The sequence below is a fragment of the Callorhinchus milii genome, unplaced genomic scaffold (genome assembly GCF_018977255.1).
Source record: "Callorhinchus milii isolate IMCB2004 unplaced genomic scaffold, IMCB_Cmil_1.0 Scaffold1, whole genome shotgun sequence".
In the NCBI taxonomy this organism is placed as follows: Eukaryota; Metazoa; Chordata; class Chondrichthyes; order Chimaeriformes; family Callorhinchidae; genus Callorhinchus; species Callorhinchus milii.
Window position 1 is genome coordinate 123673924 of NW_024704742.1, and position 23510 is coordinate 123697433.

Consider the following 23510-nt stretch of genomic DNA (forward strand, 5'->3'; position numbering starts at 1 on the left):
GTGTTCTGTGAAGCGCTCTGGGACGTCCTCCCGACGTGAAAAGCGCTATATCAAATGCAAGGATTATTATTATTATTATTATTATTATTATTATAAAATCAATAACAATTGTTAAAAAATTAACAATGAATTGTCCAATTGATGCCTGGGACAGATGAAACATCACTGTGTTGCAAGAATTGTATAAATTTAAATTATATTTTACAAGTCGATATTTCACAAATCCTGTTTGCTGCCAAAATAATTTAACCACCAAGTCACAAAATTGCTTGTGGATAGACATAAACACAATTTTTTTTTGTGCTGAGTTTATAATACTGGAGCGATTTATTACTTCCAGCAACAAAGTAATCTGAAACAGAAGAAGTATTTGTATTTCCCATTCCAAAAATCACACTGGCCATGGTAAGGCAAACCTCTCTGGCACTGAATGACTAAACACACAGTGGTATCTTTACTGAAGACTAACAAGGTTCACGGTGGCCTGAAGGTCGCCAAACAATTTCTGCTTTAGTATTAAACGTTCTTTGAAAATTGGTGCAAACCTGATGTATACTATATCTTTTACATCAAATCAATTTATGAAACTATCAAGTTTTGGAAGATGAATACATATTGCTGTGCAGCATAAGCAGAACAGTCAAGAGCATCTAAATGTCTTACTGTGCCCTCATTAAAAAAGGTTCCCAAATTCTCACACCATTGCTAGATGGAGAGGATTTCAGGGAGCAGCAATTTTCTCAGACAAAGACCTCCACTATTAGTTTCCTTATTTGGCTGCATTGCCGTGTGGTTGAGAGGGCAGAAAGGCATCCTGCTTCCAGGAACGCTGGTCTCTAGCTGGCTGGTTGGAGGTGCACAACAAAAGTCAGCAGAACATTCCCTCCATACCAGTGGGAGACACTTGGTGCCTTATCAAAGCAATGTAGCAAAAAGTTTGAATTGGCAGATTAGAGATGATCCAACTCTGGGTAACCACATGTATTCAAGCTGCAATATACAAACTAATGCTTTTATGAAACACTGATGGTGATCTTCTTTCTCCTCCTTCAAGTCCCACCAGCTTGGGTGTCAAGCCAGGACTCCCAAGTACTTGGCACGTCCTCCCGACTGGAAAGATGCTAAGTAAATGTAAATTTATTGTTGTTGGCAACCCAGAAATAGTCAACGCAAAAGAATTATTATTATTAAGAAGAACTTATTCAGGTCATTTTTAAAACTATCTATAGTTCCTGGTTTCACATGTTTACCATTAATTTACTAAATATCTTCTGCACTTTCTACAATGACAACAAGTTACATTTATTTAGGAGTCAGGAGGACTTACCAAGGCGCTGGGCAGTCAAGGGTTTGACCCGCTCTGAGGGTAGGATATTCAAAAGCACAGTCAAAGAGGAAAGTCTTGAGATGGGACTTGAAGAAGGCAAGAGAGAGGGCAAGGTGAAGGGACTCCAGGATAAGAGTTCCAAAGGATAGGGGCAGAATGGCTGAAGGACCTACCACCGATGTGGAGCGGGCTGGATGGGAGACATGGAGCAGGCCAATGCCTGTCAACCGGAGGGAGGGAGCAGATTTGTAAAGGGTTTAGCAGGCACGGAAAGAGGGAAGGGCAAGACCGTAGAGGGCTTTAGAAGTGAGGATGGGGATCTTAAACTCGATCTTCTGGGGGACGGAGAGTCGGTGAAGTCATGCGAGGATGGGGTGATCGGCTCACGGAGCCTGGTGCGGGAAAGGAGACGAACTGCAAAATTCTGAATAATCTGCTCATGGAGGAAAGGCTTGCAAAGTCCGGCGAGCAGGGAGTTAGCATAGTCAAGCCTGGATGTGATGAAAGAATGGATAAGGGTCTTGGGCCTGAGGGGAGAAGTAGTGGTGGAGGCGGGCAATGTTGTGGAGGCGGGAAATGTGTGGAGGTGGGGGAAGGCTGAACAGATCAAGGCATGGACTTGGTATTTAAAGGACAGTTGGGGGTTGAAGACCAAGGTTCCATACTGGCTCAGTGAGGTAGAGAACGCATCCATGAATATTAGCGCTGTGAGCGCCTGAGGTGAGGAGGCGCTGACAGAGGTGAAGCAGGAGGGCCTTGGTCTTATCGAAATTCAACTGGAGAAAGTTGGCTCTCATCCAGGACTCAGTATCTGACAGGTAGTCTGTCAGGAAAGCAGTGGTCCTGGAGTCGAGGGTTGAGGCAGAGAGATAAGAGTTGGGTGTCATCAGCCGCTTTTGTTCTAATTTAGGAGCTACAATCATTTGTTCTCACGTTATCTGCGCCATATGAACTGCTTGTTCACATACAAGGCTCAAACAACAACAACAACAACAAGATTCCATTTATAAAGCGCCTTTCACGTCAGGAGGACGTCCCAAGGCGCTGCACAGTTGGGTCATGACCCGAGCAGGGGGGAAATGGTCATGGTGAGGGGAGGGAAGGGAGGGAGCGAGGAGGGGGAAGAGAGTCGAGAGGGGAGCTGAAGGCACGGTCAAAGAGAAAGGTTTTGAGACCGGCCTTGAAGGAGGAAAGGGAAGAAGCAAGGCGAAGGCACTGGGGGATGGAGTTCCAGAGCCTGGGGGCTGAGAGGCTGAAGGCCCGACCACCGATGGTAGGGCGGTTGGGGCGGGGGACGTGGAGCAGACCGGAGCCAGAGGAACGGAGGGTACGGGCAGGTAGGTAGGGGGATAGTAGGTTGGAGAGGTAGGAGGGAGCAAGGCCGTGAATGGCCTTGTAGGTGAGGATGAGGATCTTGAAATCAAGCACGGGGGAGGTTGGCAGTGCAGATATCTTCAATTCACTTTAACTATCAGTGATTCCAGGGAAAAGTTACATATCGTTTTCAATTTATTTGTGCATAACGACTGGTTACCTATCATCTTTTTTGGGGGGGTCAGCCAGGTGTCTGAGACACATAGAAACCCATTGTCATGCATGAGAGTATCCAAACCAGACAGTTACATATATACATGGAAAGATCTCAGCCTGGAATGGAGAGGACACTCTCCTTGGAGGTACTCACCCGACTTACCTAACCCTGGAAAGTTTGGCAAGGCTTGAGTACCAGAATGTACATTGGGGGTACTACTGGAGTTCAATTAGCTAAAACCGAGTAACTTGTCATTCGGAACGCTGGCTGGCAAGCTTCCTGCTGCTTAATGAAAAACAGCTTGTTGCATTTATATAGGGCCTTTGTCATAGGTAGTGTCTCGGCTTTGGCTTTGAGAGTTATTGGTAGCTGAGTGAGAAGAATTCTTGCTCCCAGTGACTGGTCTGTCTCTCTAAGTCCTGCCAACAAGCCTGTCTGAGATTGCCTTGGAACACTGCACACCCATCTCAGGCTCAGGAACTGAACTACCAAAACTGCAAAAGGTCAACTCAATTCTTATATTCCACTGGCAGACACATTACCTTGGAGACAGTTGAGCCAGAAGGAGACCCTACTCCCACCCCCCACCCAGTACGATGCAGCACTGCAAGTTGACTGGACAGATCAGAAGGTTGCTAGTAATGGTAAGAGAAATACAAAATCTGAAAATAAAATGGATGGAGAAATGCACAAAGATACAGAAAATATTCTGCAGCACCTGTCTGTGGTAGGCTAAAGATTATGTGAAATGTAAATATCTTGAAAACTTAAATTTAAAAAAAACGGTGCTGGATTAATTACCTTTAGAAGCTGTTTTCCAACAGTTGGACTTATCTTTTCATCTACCATGAGAATAACAATGCCCCTTTCATCCATGCCACGCCTACCAGCACGGCCAGACATCTGAATATATTCTCCTGAAGAAATCTGTAATTTATGAGAGGAATACAAAAAATTACATAAACATTTGTCAAATGCATTCGAAAAAATATTTCATGTTGAAGATGTTTGAACAGAATGACTCAAGTGGCAGTAGATGTTCCAGTGTCACTAATAAAAACTGCTCCACACAGTTGGCTGAACTGCAACAATAGCCAACGTGCACAAATTTGTAATTCACCTTTACAAGAGAACTATAGCACCATTCATACAACTTAGCTTCTCAAGAGTACTTAAATAAGAGAGATGAGGTGTATCATTAGCCTTGTCTACAACAAATCTGTACAAATCAATACTTGCCAAAGAAAGACTATTAGGGAATATGGGAGTATGAGTCAGAAGATGTTGAAATTCCATCTCACTCTCTCCCTTCCCACTTTTAAAGCTTCATTAAGAGCTATGTTTTTGACCATGTTTCGGCTTTTGGTCACCTTCCCTTAGCTTGGATACACAGTCAGCTGTGTGAAGCACTTTCAGGCACTTGATGTGAAATGTGCTAGATAAATGTAAATGGTTGTTGTAGCAGATTAGATTGCTACCCTGGAGAAAAGCATCACGGCAGAGGTGCTGAACCAAATAGTTATGGCTTTGTGTTTGGTTAACACAATAACTTTGTTTTAAAAAAGCATTTTTAATTAAAGTGCAGAAAGACCTAATTCCTGCAACTAAAATAAACAGATGTTAGTATACAGTATTGAATGAACATAAAGATACTTACGGGGATACATGGCACAGAATGGCCAATATTTTGCAGCACTGATAGGATTACTTTTTATGGAAAAAGAAATGTATGGATAAATTCTGAGATCAATGCTACTTTATCCCCTGTAATAATGTGCAATTTTCCCCCCAAAAGGTCAGTTTGCCCTAAAAATCCAGATGTGCAGTTACATAGAAAGCAATTGGATTAGTCTGACAACAAGCCAATACGCTCATGAAGATTCTTCAGATATTGAGTGTGCTCTTGCAGCACACATTATTAAAGATTACAATTGGAGTGGGAGCCAAGCCTTGCTGCAGAGTAAGGGCTGATCACACCCCCAGCGGAGTGGGGGCCAAGTGTCGAGGCCACCAACAGATTGAGAGCCCACCAACACAACAAGAGGATCAAAAAATAGCCTGCGAGAGAAGCAAAAAAAAACTATGGCAGACATTCAGGAAGCCGGATAAATGAGGTTCAACTGTAATAATCTAACAGTTGAGCTATATCAGCTGGCACTGGAAACACTGAGTCCACCTATAGTTCAATTTCCGACCCCTTAAACAGTAAGTCTTGCACTGGTAGGATGTCATGCCAGCAATACAACTGTATATACAATTTGTTCTAGTTTCCTTCAAAAGTTGAAGTACAACTGTACATCCACAAGCATGTTATTTGCCAACGTTATGCAGCAGATTTGTTATGTTTACAACTATTACTTTCGAGAGGAAATCAGAGTTCGAGTGAGGCAAGTAGGGATGTTATTTAATTTTATAATAATAATCCTTGCACTTGATATAGCGCTTTATAATAATAATAATCCTTGCATTTGATATAGAGCTTTTCACGTCGGGAGGACGTCCCAAAGCGCTTCACAGAACACACTGCAACGTGAATTGACTGTATATTTGTGGGCGAACGCGGCAGCCAGTTGCGCACAGCAATGTCCCATAAACAGTCGTAGATTGAAAATTACCAATTTTTTTGGGGGGGGATTTTGGAGGGATTATTATTAGGCGTGTGGAGTAAGGAATCTTGCACAAGGTTTCGCCCTGCCTGGAATTGAACTCAGGTCTCTCACTTGCAAAGCGAGTGCTCTAACCACTGAGCTACAGGACTCCAGGACTTTACATGACTTCTAGACGTCTCAAAGCGCTTCACAGAATATACTGTAAAGTGAATTGACTGTATACTTGTGGGCGAAACTTGGCAGCCAAGGAAACATTCCCAAGGTTTCACCCTGCCGGGAATCGAACCCAGGTAAGCGAGGCGAATGCTCTAACCACTGACCTACAGGACTCCACCTTTTGTCCAGGGAATACTTTTCTCACACACACTCCATAATTGCAAACTAGGAGGTTGGTATACTATTCTAATATAGGTTTCAGTCAGGACACTCAACTCACTGCTGATGCTAAAGAATTGCCCAAAATCCTGTCCATTCCACATCACTTCAATAATAATTATCCCAAAACGAAAGGGAAAGGCTACTAGTAGTAGCGCTTATAGATGTTTTTAAAAAAATTAATAAGGAACTAATAACCACTATAAATCAGGTTGATAAGTGGTAGACATATTGTCACGTGATCAACAAAATAAAATTTCCCAATCTTTTGACACATTAGAAGAGGAAGTATGTGACAAGATTTCATGTATTTGGAAACACACAAGAGCCTCGAGCATGGTCAGAGGGTACTGGATGTTGTACTCACACTGACTGGCTGATATGTTATCACCAAGACCGAGTAGAATGTGCAACATGTTCCTCATGTTAGTAAGCTGATTTATAGTACTTGATCAATGTGAAATTTTGGCAAGTCTTTCAAAGAGGATAAGGTGTATCTTTTAATCAAATGACTGACATCCTTAGATAATCCATTATAATTTACAGAATTGCTATTTTGTAATTTAATACAGCTTTTTTCAAAAACATTGACAAAATACACAATGTTTAGAATTCAATGTTTAGAATTTTTTTTAAAAAGCATTTCTTATCTATCAATACTTTAATGGGTTATCTTTTTGTGCCCTGGAAACCCACCATTTTACTATCTCTATTTGTACCGTGAGCCACATATTTCACAGGGCTAGCCCATAAAAGTCACATTGATTTACATAGTATAGTAGTCAATGATTCGGTTCATCCAGAGCACTGATGAGGAGGCACCCAAGATGGGAAAAGTTAATGTAATGTAAGTGCACGTGTAACTATTAAGTGATTATTCTGACACCATAAAGTAAATCTTGCATGAATATTCAAGATATATTACCAATTGCAGAATTTTTAATAAAATCTAACTTTATTGAGAAATCAAAATGTAATTGTCATCTACTTCTTGTGGGCTTCATTTATATTTAGTGATGCAAACTTTGTAGTGTAGGATAATTATGGTCTTTAATGAAAAAGGACAAACTGGGAACCAAAATAATATAAAGCAAAGCTGAAGCATGTGGATTAATAGCCTTGCCAAAATAAATGGGACTAAAGACTTGGAAGCTGTTTCAGCCCTCCTAGTGTGCAAATAATTTGATATCTTTGAGAAAGAAGACTTGTTCATTTATATATATATTATTCAGCCTCAGATGTTCCAGCCAAACTGCATTAAATAATGGAGCTCTGTTTTACCAATGGTGATAGTCTCTGTATATACTCCTCAACAGGCTGAAGTAAATCAGCTGCTTACAGAGTATTATAGTAGACGTGGAAAACATACAATCAGTTTGCAAAGAGTCAAAGCTTATTTTAAAATTAAACGTAAGCGTCTAAATCTTGCTTTCAATCCAGCCTTGTTAAATTAGTTGTCTCAGCCAAGTCAGCAGTTGGGATGCTAAAAATTTCTCTGAATTAGGCTGTGTGGGCTCCTGCTCTCTATCCAGTGATTGCCGCTGGGATGCGTGCTTTGACGACATTGGGTATACATGGACAGGTTTAGCTGTGATATTCCTGCAGTAATCTGGTAAAACACAAATAACCAACTTGGTGACTTAACAGTAAGTGCTGATGCCTGTTAAGAAGGCAGGTAGAAAACTGCTTAGAAATCTCCTGACATGAATAGGTGAGGGCGAGAACCAGGTGGACCGAAGTACACAGCTGTTGGCAGACCAGCTGCTCTGGCTCGCCAGTGAGACTTGGTGGGCAGACCAATCACCGAGGACAGGGATTGTTCTCACTCGACTCCTACTAACCGTGCTTGTGATTTCAATACAACGCAACTGTATCTGGAGGCTCCCAGATGATTATAAATGGGTGATTTTCATGTTACCTTCTGGAGCAGCAACTGCCATCTTTACCACTCTATTCGCTTCCCATTAGCAAACACAATGGGGGAAAATAATGTAGAAGGAGAGAACATGGCAAGCAATGCGATCCAGAAAAAGTGGATAGGGTCAAATTCATGATCACAGTATGAACTGTAGAGAAATTACTGGACAAAACCACCTATTGTCATTCCATACTTTCTTATGCCCACTCATACTTTTGGATCCAGCAGTATAGGAGCAGAAATAAAGTGACAAAGTGCACACATGGCTCATTATTTTTCCAGCTGTTCTAGCTCTGGAATCACCTCAGCAAAATAAACACGGAGAATGGAGACTCTCGAAAGAGGTGAACTGGCCTCATTGGTGCAAACAGGCATCACAAAAGTACTGGATAACCTACTCCAAATAACTCAACTTCATACCAAGACTTAAAGAATATGAATAAAGCTTCTAATTGAACATTGCGGAACCTGAAAGCAAATTCCTTCTACATCCAAAGGCATACCATTGACTAAATAATGTAAATAGCTGCTTCTAGGGTATGGATTGCACACCCATAAAAAATAAATTTTACTTTCAGAAAAACTAACTAACAGCTGCCATGTTCATAATTTCATTTGAAAGGTTAATTTGAGTTAAATCTGCTTTACTCAAGCATCACTTTCTGTCCTAAACACACACTACACACTACACACAAGCTAGGGTTCTCAGTTACGGGCAAATAAGGAACCCATTCATCTTTAGGTGGGTGACATAAGCTGTGGTTTCCAATGTCACACAGGTCAGTTCCACAATTTTAGAATTTTGTCAGAGAAACTAAACGTGCAAAATTTAACTGACAAATTATATAAAATTGACTGTACCCATCTGAAGTCTTTCCCATCAAATTTCCGCGTATTGGTAAATAGAACGGTCCTTGCTGGCATATTGATACCCAGAGCAAAGGTCTCTGTAGCAAACAATGCCTGGAAAGAACAATCAAAGAGTTAAAATGAGTATGCAAGTAAACAAACAAGTTTTGAATCTACCATTTCTTAATTTTCAGCAAAAAACAATGATTCTGACAGGTTGTATAAAGGATATTCTGCTGTCTTGTTATTTTGAAAGCAGCATAAGAGATCAAGAATAGAGATTTAAAACAGAAATACAGGTAATAGCAATCTACAAATATATCAAGACATTAATTGATAGGTAAGGAGGGCACTACATTCAAACCTAACCAACAGGGTGACAGTTATTTCAGGCCTCAATTCATCAAGTTTTTGCATTAATTTGCAATGTGCAATTCTAAAACCAAAAAATGTACCAATTGTAAGGATTAACTAGATGTTGACAAGGCTAAAGTAAAACTCAATCAGATAAAATTTTAATTCTAAAACACAATTTAAATTTTGTATGTCTACTCTATATACTCTATTAAATCCATGACTTTTTTTAAAATAGATTTGCAAAGATATTCCAATGTATTTCCCTGCATGAACCCAAAGCAGTAACTTGCTAGTTCCATGAACATTATTGTTCCAAAAAAAAAAATCAACTATACCTTCAGCAGTCCTTCAGAGAAAAGAATCTCAATGGTTTCCTTCAAAATAGGAAGTAATCCTCCATGGTGGATTCCAACTCCTCTTTTTAAAAGGGGCAATACATGCTCAACCTGTTACAAGAAAATAAGGTTCAACAATATTAAAACTGTATTAAATGACCATTGACTTGAATTTATACAACATTCTCCCAAAAAACTGTTAACTGGAGCACAGGGCACAGTCCTGCAGCCAAATCAGCCATTCTTCATACAACTGACAATGAGCAATTAGCAGATTATTTGATTGTAACAGATATCAGATAAACTTGATGCTGCTCTGAAGGTGGAGTTGCTGAATACCACATAGGAATGAAAATCTAGGCCCCTCTCTGGCACTGGGATTCTAGTGTTAACTCATTGTCCCTTGCTGCGATTCTACTATCAGCAGTCGGGCCTTCAGCCTTTCTGCCTTCAACCTCTGGAACTCCATCCTGGAGCCCCTCCACTTGCCCCCTCACTTGCCTCCTTCAAGGCATGTTTCAAGACCTTCCGTTTTGACCATGCTTTCGGTCATCTTCCCTCCTCCAACCCCTGCCCTGCCACCCCTCTCTGATCCTACCCACAGACCTGCTCAGCCTCTTGGGACATCTTCCCAACGTGAAAGGTGTGATATAAATGCAATCTGTTGTTGTTGTATCCTGTTAAACACTTTGAGGAGTCCTCCCTACGTGAGAGGCACTATATCAAATGGAGGCATGGCTTATAAATATGACACTACATTTATACTGCAACACCAAAGACTATACCAAGATTCCTCAGGAATCAATGATTTGTCGAGTATCCTATTAAGATGTATGTTTTAATGTGACACTAATTCTCATCAACCTAGTTACTATAACAAATCAAGAGATCTCCAGTCAGCCTGGTTGATGTACACTGGTAACCTAGTCTGCTCCACCAGATGAAAAAGGCATTCAGAGCACCACAGGTTTCTTTGGCTCAAAGCTTCAACTTAATACTAGATTTATTGGAGGAACACTCACCTGAGGAAGCTTTTTATCTTCATCGGACAAGCAGTCAATAGCATTATTGAATACCTCCTCCACCAGCTTTTTTTCATCATCTGTGATGGGAGAGAGAAGGGGAGAGAAAATGTGTTGAATGCTGAACAATAAAATCTGATCATTATAACTCTGCATCGTACAAATGCTTTGTTAAAATTGGCTGACAAGAGGTTTATTTCAGCTTGCAGTCAGTACTGTAAAGTGTAGTGACTGTGATTTTGTAGGCAAACCAATGTGCATACAGCAGGGTCCCACAAACAACCATGAAAATCACCTGAAAAGGCAGATAGGATTTTGGTTTAACATCTCATCCGAAGGATGGCACCTCCAACAATGCACCATACCCCAAGCATTGCATTTGGGGTTATCAGCCCAGTGTCAGATGTGAGAATGCTTCCACTGAGTCAGACAGACATACAAATAGTCAAACCATTGACCAAAAAANCAGGACTTTTCTTTTGTGGAAAACAACAGACACAGGTTTCCTTCTAAAGCCACAGAGGTCTCTTTCTCTGATTCTGTGCAATGCAAACATGTTTCTAAAGTCTACTGGATAGCTGGTGCTTAAAATGGATAAATAGAAGCAAGCTTGCCAATATGTGCTTTAGCTGATTGAACTCCAACAGTAAGTATCTGAACTCTCTTTTTCTCTCGTTCACACACTTGCCAAACTGTGCCTAATATTTCCAGTGACTAATAATACAGTGGGTTCTCTCCCTCTGGGGAGAGAATACACATTCCATTCTGGGCAAACAGAAATTTCCATGCGTGTGTGATTTCTCAGTAGTTTAATTTGGATATTCTGAAGCATTTGATGGATTGCTGTGTTTGTCAGACACTTGGCTGTCCCACAAAAAAAAATTACAGTAAAAATCTTTGCACTGATACACTCATATTGTCAAAGCATTTTAAAGAACTCAGTGACATGTTCGACTCCCAGCTGTCCTTTAAACCTCACATATGTGTTGTGACTCAGCTTTCTCCCACCCTGAAACATTGTCTGCTTCCACAACTACTATCCAAACATTGATCATGTCGAGGCTTGATTACACCAACCGTTTGCTTGCTGGACTACCCAAACTCTTCTCTTTACAAGTGGAGGTAGGGAAGATGGGTGTTATAGGCTCACAGACCTTAGTCTGGGAAAGGACACAAGTTGCAGACTGGACTACTCAGAACTCGGCAGTTCTCGTCCTTTCTCACGATAAGCTCCATGAGCTCCACTGACTCCCCAACCCCCAAAGAAATCCAGTTCAAGATGCTAGTCCTAACCTTTCAATCCTTCCATGGTCTTGCAACCTCCTCAAATCCGACTAACGCCGGTATCGCCTCCACTCAGTGGGGACCAGACTGCTTCACATCCCCTGCCATACCAGCCCCACTATTGGTGGTCTAGCTTTTAGCCTATCTCAAGACCCTCCTCTTCGACCGCACCTTCAGTCACCCTCCAACCCCTACCCTCCCAGCCCTCAACCCCTCCTGATCCAAACCCACAGCCCAGGTCCAAATCCCTGACTGTCCAGCACCTTGGGACATCCTCCAGACATTCCAAGGCACTATATAAATGTAAGTTGTTGTTGTTATCTGCCTTCACTCTCTGGAAGTCCATTCTGGACTTCCCATGACCCTCCCTACAAGTCCTTCCTCTTTGACCACATCTTTGGTCACATTTTCCCCCTCAGCCCCCCCCCCCCCCACCCAGGTGAAAAGCCTGGATTGGGCAGCGCCTTGGGACATCCTCCCAATGTGAAGGGTGCTATAATATTGTTGTTGCTGTTGATGTCAAATTATAAAGGGATTGTACGGGAAAGATTTTTTGGAAGAATATACATAGATTTAAATAGAATAAACATGGAAACAGGCTTTTCAGCTCAACCAGTCCATGCTGATGTCTATACTCCACAAGTCTCTACCCACATCTTTCTACTCCCTTCTCCTTCATGCATATATCTAGCTTCTTCTTAAATGCCTTGATTCTTTATCATCTGTTTCAACCACACTTCGGACAGCAAGTTCCAAACATGACATGGATAAAACAGCACAATTATTCTGTTTCATTGTTCTCTTAAAAGTCTAAAGATGTCTTAATAATCCACAGAGGAAATTTATACGGTTAGCAATAGAAAAAGTCATAATCATTAAACACTAATTTTCTAGAGTAATTTTTTTCCAATTTGTCATTGATACCAGGTCATGATGATTTTGAATGCAAATTTAATGATGTATTTAATTTTGTGGTGGTTAAGAAAACCGTGAAATTTTATATTTTTTGTTCCAAAATGCTGTGCCAGATATAAATTACCTTGTAAAACAATTAATGTCATAAGTGACCTTTCCTAAAACTATATAACTACAAATATAACCTAAGCATTACAGCCTTAAAAATCCCTTAAAGTGGGAGCACTTTACCTTTTTTTGTGCTTAGTCGGGTGTCCGACACATGTAGAAACTGAAGCGGTGGTTGAAACATAGTATAGATGCATGCTTAAGAGCATCTAAATCAGAGAGATAGAAATCAGTGAGAAGAATTTTTTTCACGCAGCAAGTTGTTCGAATCTGGAATGCATTGCCTGAAAGGGTGGTCGAGGCTGATTCGATAACTACTTTTGCAAACGCGATGGACGGGTATTTGAGGAGTACGGGTTTGCAGGGTTATGGGGAAAGGACTGGGGAGTGGGATTGACATTAATTGCTCTAATCAAAGAGCCGGCACAAACTCGATGGGCCGAATAGCCTCTTTTTGTGCTGTACGATTCTATGATATGCCTGCCACTTAAACATGGAAATTACCCTGCCTTTTTTTTGGTCAGTCGGGTATCTGACACATGCAGAAACCCATCACCATCTTCCTGGATTAGAATAAGATCTCTCCCTAGAGGGAAGGGCTCTGATTACCTAATACAGAAGAGCAATAAGTACAGGTTGGTAAGAGCCGAGGATTGGGGACCAACTAATATAGTTGTAGTCTAACTAACTAACACCACCTAGCTTGCCATTGAGAACACGTCTGGCTAGCTTCTCTGCAATTAGGGCTTTGGCTTACTGGGTCGAGTGAGAAGTCCCTGCTCCCAGCAAGTCTTGCAAATAAGGCAGGCTGACTCGTCTACCATCATAGAATCATACAGCACAGAAGGAGGCCAGTCGCCCGATCATGTCTGTGCCGGCTCTTTGAAAAGAGTTATCCAATTCAATCCCACTCCCCCGCTCTCTCCCCAAAGCCTTGTAAACTTGTCCTCGCCAAATAATTATCTACTTGTCTCTTAAAAGTCGTTATCAAATCGGCTTCCACCATCCTTTCAGGCAATGCATTCCAGATTCAAACAACTCACTGTGTGAAAAAATTCCTCACCTCCCCTCTGTTTCTTTTAGCAACTATTTTAAATCGTTGCCATCGGGTTACCGACCCACCTGCCAGTGGAAAGTCACTCCTTTTTCACCATATCGACTAGGGAGAGAGCAGGTACTGTGAGCTTCCTGGTGAGTAGCACAGCTCAGCTACTATCATCCTGCCCAAAGCTTGAACACACTTCCCAATGAGGGTTGGGAGGTGAGGAGCAAGAGCAGCAGCACACTAATCAAGATGGATATCAAATCCCGAATACAAGTGTGTTTACAAACCGAGGCTCCGGGTATCGCTTTCCAGCAGCTGTCATCCCAAAACTAAGAATTTTCTCATCAGCCATTCTCCAACGACAACTTGCATTTATATAGCACCCTTAAATAGCACCCTTCATCCTGGTAGATAGCTTAACAGTGGCGTAGCTTGACACCAATCCAGACGGACAAATGCCTTCAGTGTGGTGGAAAGACCACAATTTAAAAGTTATTTGTACATGATACATTAGTACATCAAATAAAAATAATACTTTGTCATTATTTAATTATTACTTCTGGATTATATCACATTTTGTTCCAACAGTTTTTAACCGTTACAATGTCCTGCACTATGTCTTCTTCCTTCATATAAATCAAACAACAAAAAAACTCTCACCCTGGCGCTATCTTTAAGAAGGATAAATAGATTGAATGACAATTAACAAGGACAATCTGCAGGCCAGGTTTAATATGAAAAACAAGTGAAACTAGTTCCTTCCATTCTTGAAGAAACATTTATGTGTTTAATTATGCCGTATTTCAGCCTTCAAATCAACTGCAGATGCTCTTGGCAAAACTGTAGCAAAGTCCCAACTGTAGAAATACTATCTTCATTTTGCACAAGATGGTATCACAATGAATGCATTTTGTAGGGCATCTTTAGGCTTTTGAAATCTATTTCTTGTGAAAATGTACCTGCTTCCACAGTTCTACCTTAGCTTTTCAGTAACTAGGCTCACTTCGCTTTACACACTTTCCTATTAATATCTTGACTCTGCTCAATGACAACTCACAACTTTCTGGGCAATAGTGGGAACTTTGTATGCAAAGCACAGCAACATGAACAAACATCCGACCACCAACTGGTGTACTATGTACTGCCGGGAGGCTACTTGGATAGAGATTTTTATTGTTCCTAGAAACAATAAGAACTCTAAATTGCAGTATCATGTGCTCCAAATCTTTGGGTGATTCTTTTTATAATACAATATAATTTAAAAGAGGTTTATGCAGGACTTAACATTAAACATATAGTTTCAACATTTTAAGATTAGAGGAAAATTCAAACACTGCAACTCAGTTTATTTATTCAATTCAAGCTGTTAAAACCTCAGGCGCTGTGACAGCATCACCATCCAAGGATGCACAGTCCACCTCACTGACCCTCAACACCCCCCCCCGCCCTCCACCATACCCGATCCCAAGCTCGGGTCCAAAACACTGATTGTCCAGGGCCTTGGGACGTCCTCCCGACGTGAAAGGCCCTATACAAATGTAATTTTGTTGTTGTTAACAGTAAATAGGAACCTGGTTGTTAGTCAATTGGCAGATCGCTCTTCTGGGGGTAGTAATCCATTCAAAATAATAATACTAATAATAATTTGGTCACTCAATCCACGACTGTTTGGGGGACACTGCTGTGCGCAATTGGGTGCCACAGTTCGCCCACAAATATACAGTCAATTCACTTCACAGTATATTCTGTGAAGTGCTTTGAGACGTCTCAAAGATGTGATAAAGCACATGCAAGGATTATATTTATTGTTATCTAAGCCTTCTCTCTTCTCTCCCTCAAAATATAATAGCTTCAGAAATTCACAGAACTCCAGGAAAGCAGACACAGTTTAGTCAGAAGATGGTTTCATAACAACGACAACAACAAAATGACATTTGTATAGCGCTTTTCATGTTGGGAGGGCGTCCCAAGGCGCTGGATGGACAGCGTTATGGACCCAAGCTGAGGGTCTGGGTGAGGTAGGGTGGAGGGCGGAGGGGAAGCAGGGAGATCGAAAGCATGGTCAAAGAGGAGGGTCTTGAGGTGGGTCTTGAAGGTGGCGAGGGAGGGGGCGAGACGTTGGGACTGCGGGATGGATAACCTCAATACTTCTCCAAAAAGTAAGACATAGCTTCAAGTCCCAGCTATCTTACTGACTGAACAGAATTATGATTTCAACAATGTCCCAAACTCCCAGTAGAAACCAAGAAACCAGTCGGAATCTGCCAGATTCAGGAAACTAAAAGTTGCTAAATCCAAGTTACAATATTTAAGTTATTTAATTTATTTGGCATCTGGAATGATACTTTAATGTTTTTGAAAGAGGCACTGAAGAAGAAACCATAGAATCATAGAATTATACAGCACAGAAGGAGGTCATTTGGCCCATCGAGTCTGTGCTAGCTCTTTGAAAAGAGCTATACAATTCAATCCCACACCTCCGCTCTCTCCCTATAGCCTCGTGAACTTGTCCTTCCCAAATAATTATCTACTTCTCTCTTAAAAGTTGTTATCGAATTGGTTTCCACCACCCTTTCAGGCAATGAATTCCAGATCCGAACAATTCGTTGTGTGAAAAAATTTCTCCTCACCTCCCCTCTGTTTCTTTTAACAACTATTTTAAATCAGTGTCCTCAAGTTAACAACCCACCCACCAGCGGAAATAGTTTCTCCTTGTTCACCCTGTTAAATCCCCTCATAACTTTGAAAACTTCTATTAGTCTCCTCTTAATCTTCTCTGCTCCAAGGAGAATAATCCTCGCTTCTCTCGCCTCTCCTGATAACTGAAGTCCCTCATTCCTGGAACATCCTGGTAAATCTCCTTTGCACCCTCTCCAAAGCCTTGACATCCTTCCTAAAGTCTGGTGCCCAGAACTGAACACAGTACTTTAGCTGAGGCCTAACCAGTGTTTATAAAGGTTTATCATAACTTCTTGACTTTTGTATTCTATGCCCCTATTTATAAAGCCCAGTATCCCATATACTTTTTTAACAGCTTTATCTACCTGTCCTGCCACCTTCAAAGATTTACTTATTTGAACCCTCAGGTCTCTCTGTTCCTTCACCCCCTTTAAGATTGTACCATCATCTTATATCGCCTCTCTTCATTCTTCCTCCCAAAATGCATCACTTCGCATTTCTCCACATTAAACTTCATCTGCCACGTGTCGGCCCATTTTACCAGTCTGTCTATGTCCATTTGCAGTTTGCTACTATCCTCCTCACTGTTTACTACTTTCCCTAGCTTAGCATCATCTGCAAACTGGGAAACTGTACTCCCTATACCCAAGTCCAGGTCAGTTATATAGATCAAAAACAGCAGTGGTTCCAATACCGACCCCTGGGGGACACCACTGCACACTTCCCTCCAGTCAGAAAAACAACCGTTCACCACCACTCTTTGCTTTCTGTCTCCCAACCAGTTCTGTATCCATGGTGCCACTGACTGTTTAATACCATGGGATTCTATTTTGCTTACAAGTCTCTTATGTGGCATTTTATCAAATGCCTTTTGAAACTCCATATAAACTACATCAACTGCACTAACTTCATCCACCCTCTCCGTTACTTCATCAAAAAACTCTTATCAGGTTTGTTAGACATGATCTGCCTTTAACAAATCTGTGTTGGTTGTCCTTTAATTGACCCATATTTTTCAAAGTGAAAATTTATTTTGTCCCGGATTATAGTCTCCAGAAGTTTCCCCACTACTGACTTTAGGCTGACTGACCTGTAGTTCCTGGGTTTACCCTTCTGCCCCTTTTTGTACAGGGGAGCAACATTTGCAACCATCCGGTCCTCTGACACCACCCCGGTGTCCAAGGAGGATTGAAAGATTGTGGCCAGAGTCTCCGTTATTTCCACCCTTACTTCCCTCAGTAACCTAGGATGAATCCTGTCTGGACCGGGTGACTTATCTACCTTGAGCACCGACAGCCTTTTTAGTACCTCCTCTCGGACTTTTCTTATCTTATTCAATTTCTCAACTCTCTGCTCCGATACTGTAGCATTGCCTGTATCCTCTTCTTTTGTGAAGATAGATGCAAATGTTAGAAATGAACTTATTGCTACCACTGACAGAAATTTATATTTTGGCATTAAAAATATGCTGCACAGTCTGACTGACTTGGCAGCATTTTAACACAGAGGTCTAAAGGAGCAAAGGGAGATTAGGCTAGCCTACATTATATTGTGCTCACAATAAAGATAACATTACCGTTCATTACCCAAACAATTAAATACTGGCAATTATGACAATGACTAATCCTGGAGAAGAAAGTCTCAGTAAATACATGGAAAGGCTGTAAGTGTACAGCCATCACAGAAAACAATTTCCATTACCCCGAATGCCTGGACTGCTCTTGTAAAGCACAAGGCACAGTTCACTTAAAAATGATCGAGTCATGAGCACACCATGCTCCATTTTCTGCATATAAAGATAAATTACAACTCAGGGATTGACATCCTTCAATCTTTGAATTGCGTTTTTTTCCCACAAGTAAGGATCCAAAACTACCAGGAATGTTTCAGGACAATTAATCACACAATTTCTATCACATCCCCATCCCCGCTGACAAGGTTTCCAACCTTCATGAACCAAATGATCAAATGGCCCAATTAGTATATTTTACCGAATAAAAATATCCATTTACTGATGTGCCATATACTTATCCATTTACTTACTTCTTCCTAAAAAAAAATCTGATCTCCTTCACTCAACAAATGGTGGCCTGCTTCATTTCCCCCACCCAATCACTCCACCATTGGTGGGGAAGCTTTCAGCCATTCTCCCCCCACACTCTGGACTCTATCCTGCAGTCACTCTGACTTGCTTAGGTACTTGCTCTAATCAATTTTTTTTAGCACTTAGTCTAAACATTGTCATCAAATTGAACTGCAGCCTAATAAACTGTATGAGACAGTCATCAGGCAAGACTTAGCTGCAGTGACGAGCGGTAGTCTGCCCTGATGGCTAACAAAGATAGCAGCTCCTAAGGTGGACATTTTGCGTGATTATTTTTTCCATCAGAGGGGAACACTGGCTATTATTATTATTACTGAACAGATAGAAAACATTCTGTCATCCTATAAATCCAGAGCTCTCTAAAATTAGTTCCTTATATCACTCCGACTTGGATATTGCATACAATTATAGAATGTTCACAGTACAGAAAGTGACTTGAGGGGTCTGTGCTAGTGATAGATTTGTTCCCCTATTGTAGCTATCTACTTTAATGCCTTCCTGTTTTTACCCCATCCCCTTTTGAATCCTGTTATACACAATGCCCACTTATGGTATATTCTAAAAACCCAACCTCCACTTTTTCCCTTCCCATGTTAAATCCTCAATTCAGGCTGTAATCAAATTGAACATCCTAATTCTTCACTACTTAGTATTCTAAGCCATAGACTGCTAAAACCACGGAGGAAAATGCACGCATGGTTCAGGAGGTTATAATAATAATACTTGCAGTTAATGTAGTGGCTTATCACATCAAAGAGCTTCACACAATGAATTGCTTTGAAGTGTAGTAGTAGCTATTAGTAAGCAAAACTCACAATTGCTGTGCACCAGCAAAGCCACAAAACAAGACAATTTTGTGAATTTAGATGAGGGAAAACCAGGACCATGACACCTGGCGATCTCTCTACTCTTCAAAACAGAGCCGTAGCACCTAAACCGGGGAGACAAGATTTCAAACAATACAGTACTGATTCAAATGATTGTTTCCTTACTGATTCCATCGAACAGGCAACACAAATTTGATTATCATAATATGAAATAGAACTGAAATATTCATAAGGGTATGTAGATAGGACAGGGGAACAGAAATACTGAACATCAACAGAGCAGAAGTGTCAAATGTATTGAAAAGGTTAATTGGAACACAGAAACAAGATATAAGTGAGGCAGGAGGAAGTTGCTCGAATCTAAAGACAAACAAAAGCAGGATTATTAAAGATGAAGAAATCTGAGAAGCCAAGAGGAACATTAAAGCACATTTCATTTTCCAAAGCACTGGTACCTGTATTGAAATCGAGCTTGGACATCTGTAGAGCGTAAGCTTCACAATCTTTCTTGCTGAAGCTGAAAATGATAACAGGCTGAAAGTTCCTTTCCATTATCATCTTCACAATCTTGAATACATTCGATGGTCCTATGAACATAATATTTAAAAAGTTGTAACATTTGTGCAAATCGTTAATATAATCAGCAACATATCTGCCCCATCATCGTCGGGTAAGCTGTCAGCCATTCTGCCCCCATCTCTGGAACTCAAGAGACCCTCAGACTCAGCCCCTCTTTTCCCACTTTCAAAACCCACCTTAAGACTTACTTCCTTGACTACACTTTTGGTCACCTTGGTAAAGAATGAGTTAGAAAAAAATAGATGAGTTTGATTACAAATAATGGGTTTAGTTTTCTTTATTAACAGATTTCTTGGTAAGAAATATATATTTGTTAAATTTCTAAAACATAAAATGAGGTTTAATATTTTAGAAAGGTGAAAACACATATTTCCACAAATTAAACTCCCATTAATGATTCGGGGAGGAGGAAATAATGTAACATGACAATCACCCTGGTATTCCAGCCACCTCCGCTCCCTTAAGACACAGGTGCATATCGCTGAACGCACCTGGCTCAAATCCATCGGCAGATCTGGCTGGACCTTATCAAATCTTACTGCTCTGCCCTAGCCTCTGCTAAATCGTCCTTCTATTCCAGGACAATCTTGGAGGCCAAGGACAACCCCAGGCTCCTCTTTTCCATCACCAACCGATTACTCCACCCACCCTCTCACGCTTGGCCCATCCTCCCCTCCAACGCCAACCGCGAGGCGATGCTAGACTTCCTCGAAACCAAAATCAAGGGGATCTGCTCAGATACCTCTGAGCGCCTCCCCATCTCTCCCTCAACACCCCAGGCCCTACCCATCCCTCGCTCCGCACCTTCGAACTGGTCTCTCACTCCTCTCTCACCACCACTATAACCTGCATGCACCTGACCACCTGCTCCCTTAACCACATCCCTACCCCTCCCCTTACCTCCCAGCTGCACCTCCTTGCCCCTCTTCTCACAGACATCATAAACCTCTCCCTGTCCACTGGCACCACTCCCACTTAAAAAACGTCCGTAATCACTCTATCCTTAAAATTCCTCCCTGGACCCATCCCTGCTCTCAAAGTACTGCCCCATCTCCAATCTCCCTTTCCAAAAGACTGGAACGAGTTGTTGCTTCCCAGCTTCGCTATTTCCTCTCCTGCGACTCCCTTCACGAACCCCTCAAATCGGGTTTCCGTGCCGCCCACAGTACAGAAACAACCCTGGTCAAAGAGATAAATGACATTTTGTCCATCTGCGACCAGGGTTTCCTCTGCCTCCTTGACCTCTCTGCTGCCTTCGATACCATTGACCACTCTATGCTCCTCCCCCGCCTCTCCTCATACCTCAACCATCATGGCTCTGTCCTTGAATGGTTCCAATCCTACCTCTCACACTATCTCCACTTCATCTCCACAAATGGATTCTCCTCTAGCCCCCCCACCATCTCGTGCGGCGTTTCTCAGGGCTCTGTCCGTGGTCCCCTCCTCTTCAATATCTATATGCTCCCTCTTGGTGACATCATCCACAGATATGCGGATGACACCCAACTCTACCTCTCTGCCTCCACCCTTGACTCCAGGGCCACTGGTGTCCTGACAGAATGTCTTTAGACATCAAGTCCTGGATGAGAGCTAACTTTCTTCAGTTGAACGTCAACAACTTGCACTTATGAAGCGCCCTCCATGCAGGATAGCGTCTCAGAGTGCTTAGACTTTACAGACGATTAAACATTGTTGAAAGAAGAATAAAGGTGCAAATTAAACACAAGCTTGCAGGAATTCAGGTTTGCTGAGGTACTAATCACTCAAATACTCCCCAGAGAGAAGGAACAGAGGGAAAGTCGCACTGGGACACTTGCATGCATTTTCTAATGAACAGTTATAGAATAGCAGTATATATGCCTGGGGACAAGTTAACTGCTTCCTATTTTGCCCAGGGATATAATAATAATAATCCTTGCATTTGATATAGCACTTTTCACGCCTTCTAGACGTCTCAAAGTGCCTCACCGAATAAACTGTATAGTGAATTGACTGTATACTTGTTAGCGAATTGCGGCAGCCAATTGCTCACAGCAGTGTCCCACAAACAGCCAGTGATTGAAGTTGACACAAACCTTAAATTTTAGTGGCACAGTTTCTTAAATTTTAGCTGGCATTTCAACAGGTTCTACCTTCACCAGCAGTCACAACCCTTACCACAAACACATCCCAAATTAAATTTATTTTCTGTACCTCTTGTTCCTCCTTTTCGACCCCTCTGATCACCTTTTGCTTGATCACCTGCATCTCTCAGGACCTGCATGGCTGTGTTAAAGTTATCTTCTCTAAAATCTCCCTTTTAAACAAAAACATCTTGTTAAATCCATTCTTCCCAAAGAAAAGGTAAATAGTTTTAGTGTAAGAATGTCATTCTTTACATATTTGCAAGAATTCACTATGGTTTTCCAATCCCTACCTTAAATTCTAAATTTTAATGAATGTTTTCTTAGCAGATCAAATAAAATGCCATCAATCTGTTTATGTTGGAGTCAAATACAAGGTCATTCTACATTTCTACACTTCTGAACTTCAAATGAAATGTAAATGGCAATCGACAGAGGAAGAGAACAATCTTTGGGGTATGTAAACACAATAGGGGCAAAACCTAGTTTGTTGATTAGAACTGATAAATTTAGATCATTCTTTCACTGTCGTCTTTTTCTTAAAAAAACTTACATAAACAACTTGGCTAAATACACGTCACCGGAAAAATAAAAATTAAATGTGGCACAAACTTCTTTATGAGACAACATATTACTGACAACAAACATCTGCTGGCTCTTCAGTGCACAGTTGTGTAAGCTGACCCATTTCCCTGTTCCAGCTGCAATGTTAAACTGTGCAAACAAATACACAAATGCATTGCTGATCCAAGGAAATAGTCACTGCCACCAATTTTGCTCCTTGCAATTAAGTAAAGGTACAGCTAGTCCAGCTACATTTTATCTTATGATCCAAGCTTTTACTTATAATAGCACTTAAGAGCAGCTCTTAGCTGACAGCTTCCTTCTTCATTTTCATAATACCATCTTGAAATAATCACCCGTTGTTGAAATGTTTAGCACTTCACTGCTGAAGACATGGCAACAAAGTTCCTACAAAACAGCATTTCTCTTTATTAACTCTGATAACAATATGCAGTTCTCAAGACAGATGTTGGAACTGTTTTTTTTAAAAACAAAGTATCACATTTAACAGCACTATAAAAATGTTCCCTACCACTTTAAAATATTTGTTTTAAAAAAGTGATTGGACATACAATAGATCAAATGTTAGCAAAGATAAACCTTTTGCAAAAAGTAAGGAGTAGCTGACATTTGATTTACTGATGCAACACAATGGAAAATTATGCAATATCATGAACTCCTATAAATATTTTCAGTGTTTATAAAGAAAACTACACTGTTCAAGGTCATGAGCAATACCCCTCATGCACAATATTCCTCCCCCCAATTCTAGATCTTGTAAATGCCGCATGTAAAGTTACATTAACTTCTTATAACACATTATAAAAATCACCTTTACTTACATTTTCATCAACAACTAGGTGCAGTCCATCACCTCCTGCTGGAAAGATATAGTGTTGCAGAGGTGTGGGTCTGTAGTCTGTATATATCACATGACAGGGCTACATGTAACAAAATGG

At 41.2% G+C, this 23510-nt stretch overlaps 1 protein-coding gene across 1 annotated transcript in view; it reads right to left on the reverse strand.

Annotated features, from left to right (window-relative positions):
• Window positions 1-23510, reverse strand: part of mtrex (Mtr4 exosome RNA helicase) — an 83014-nt gene that overhangs the window by 47621 nt on the left and 11883 nt on the right. The window contains exons 9-15 of the mRNA XM_007892173.2: window positions 23394-23492; window positions 22058-22160; window positions 19741-19872; window positions 10324-10403; window positions 9302-9412; window positions 8622-8723; window positions 3660-3785 (exon numbers count right to left, since the gene is read on the reverse strand). Coding sequence (XP_007890364.2) covers window positions 3660-3785; window positions 8622-8723; window positions 9302-9412; window positions 10324-10403; window positions 19741-19872; window positions 22058-22160; window positions 23394-23492 — 753 coding nt within the window. The remainder of the gene's footprint in view (window positions 1-3659; window positions 3786-8621; window positions 8724-9301; window positions 9413-10323; window positions 10404-19740; window positions 19873-22057; window positions 22161-23393; window positions 23493-23510) is intronic.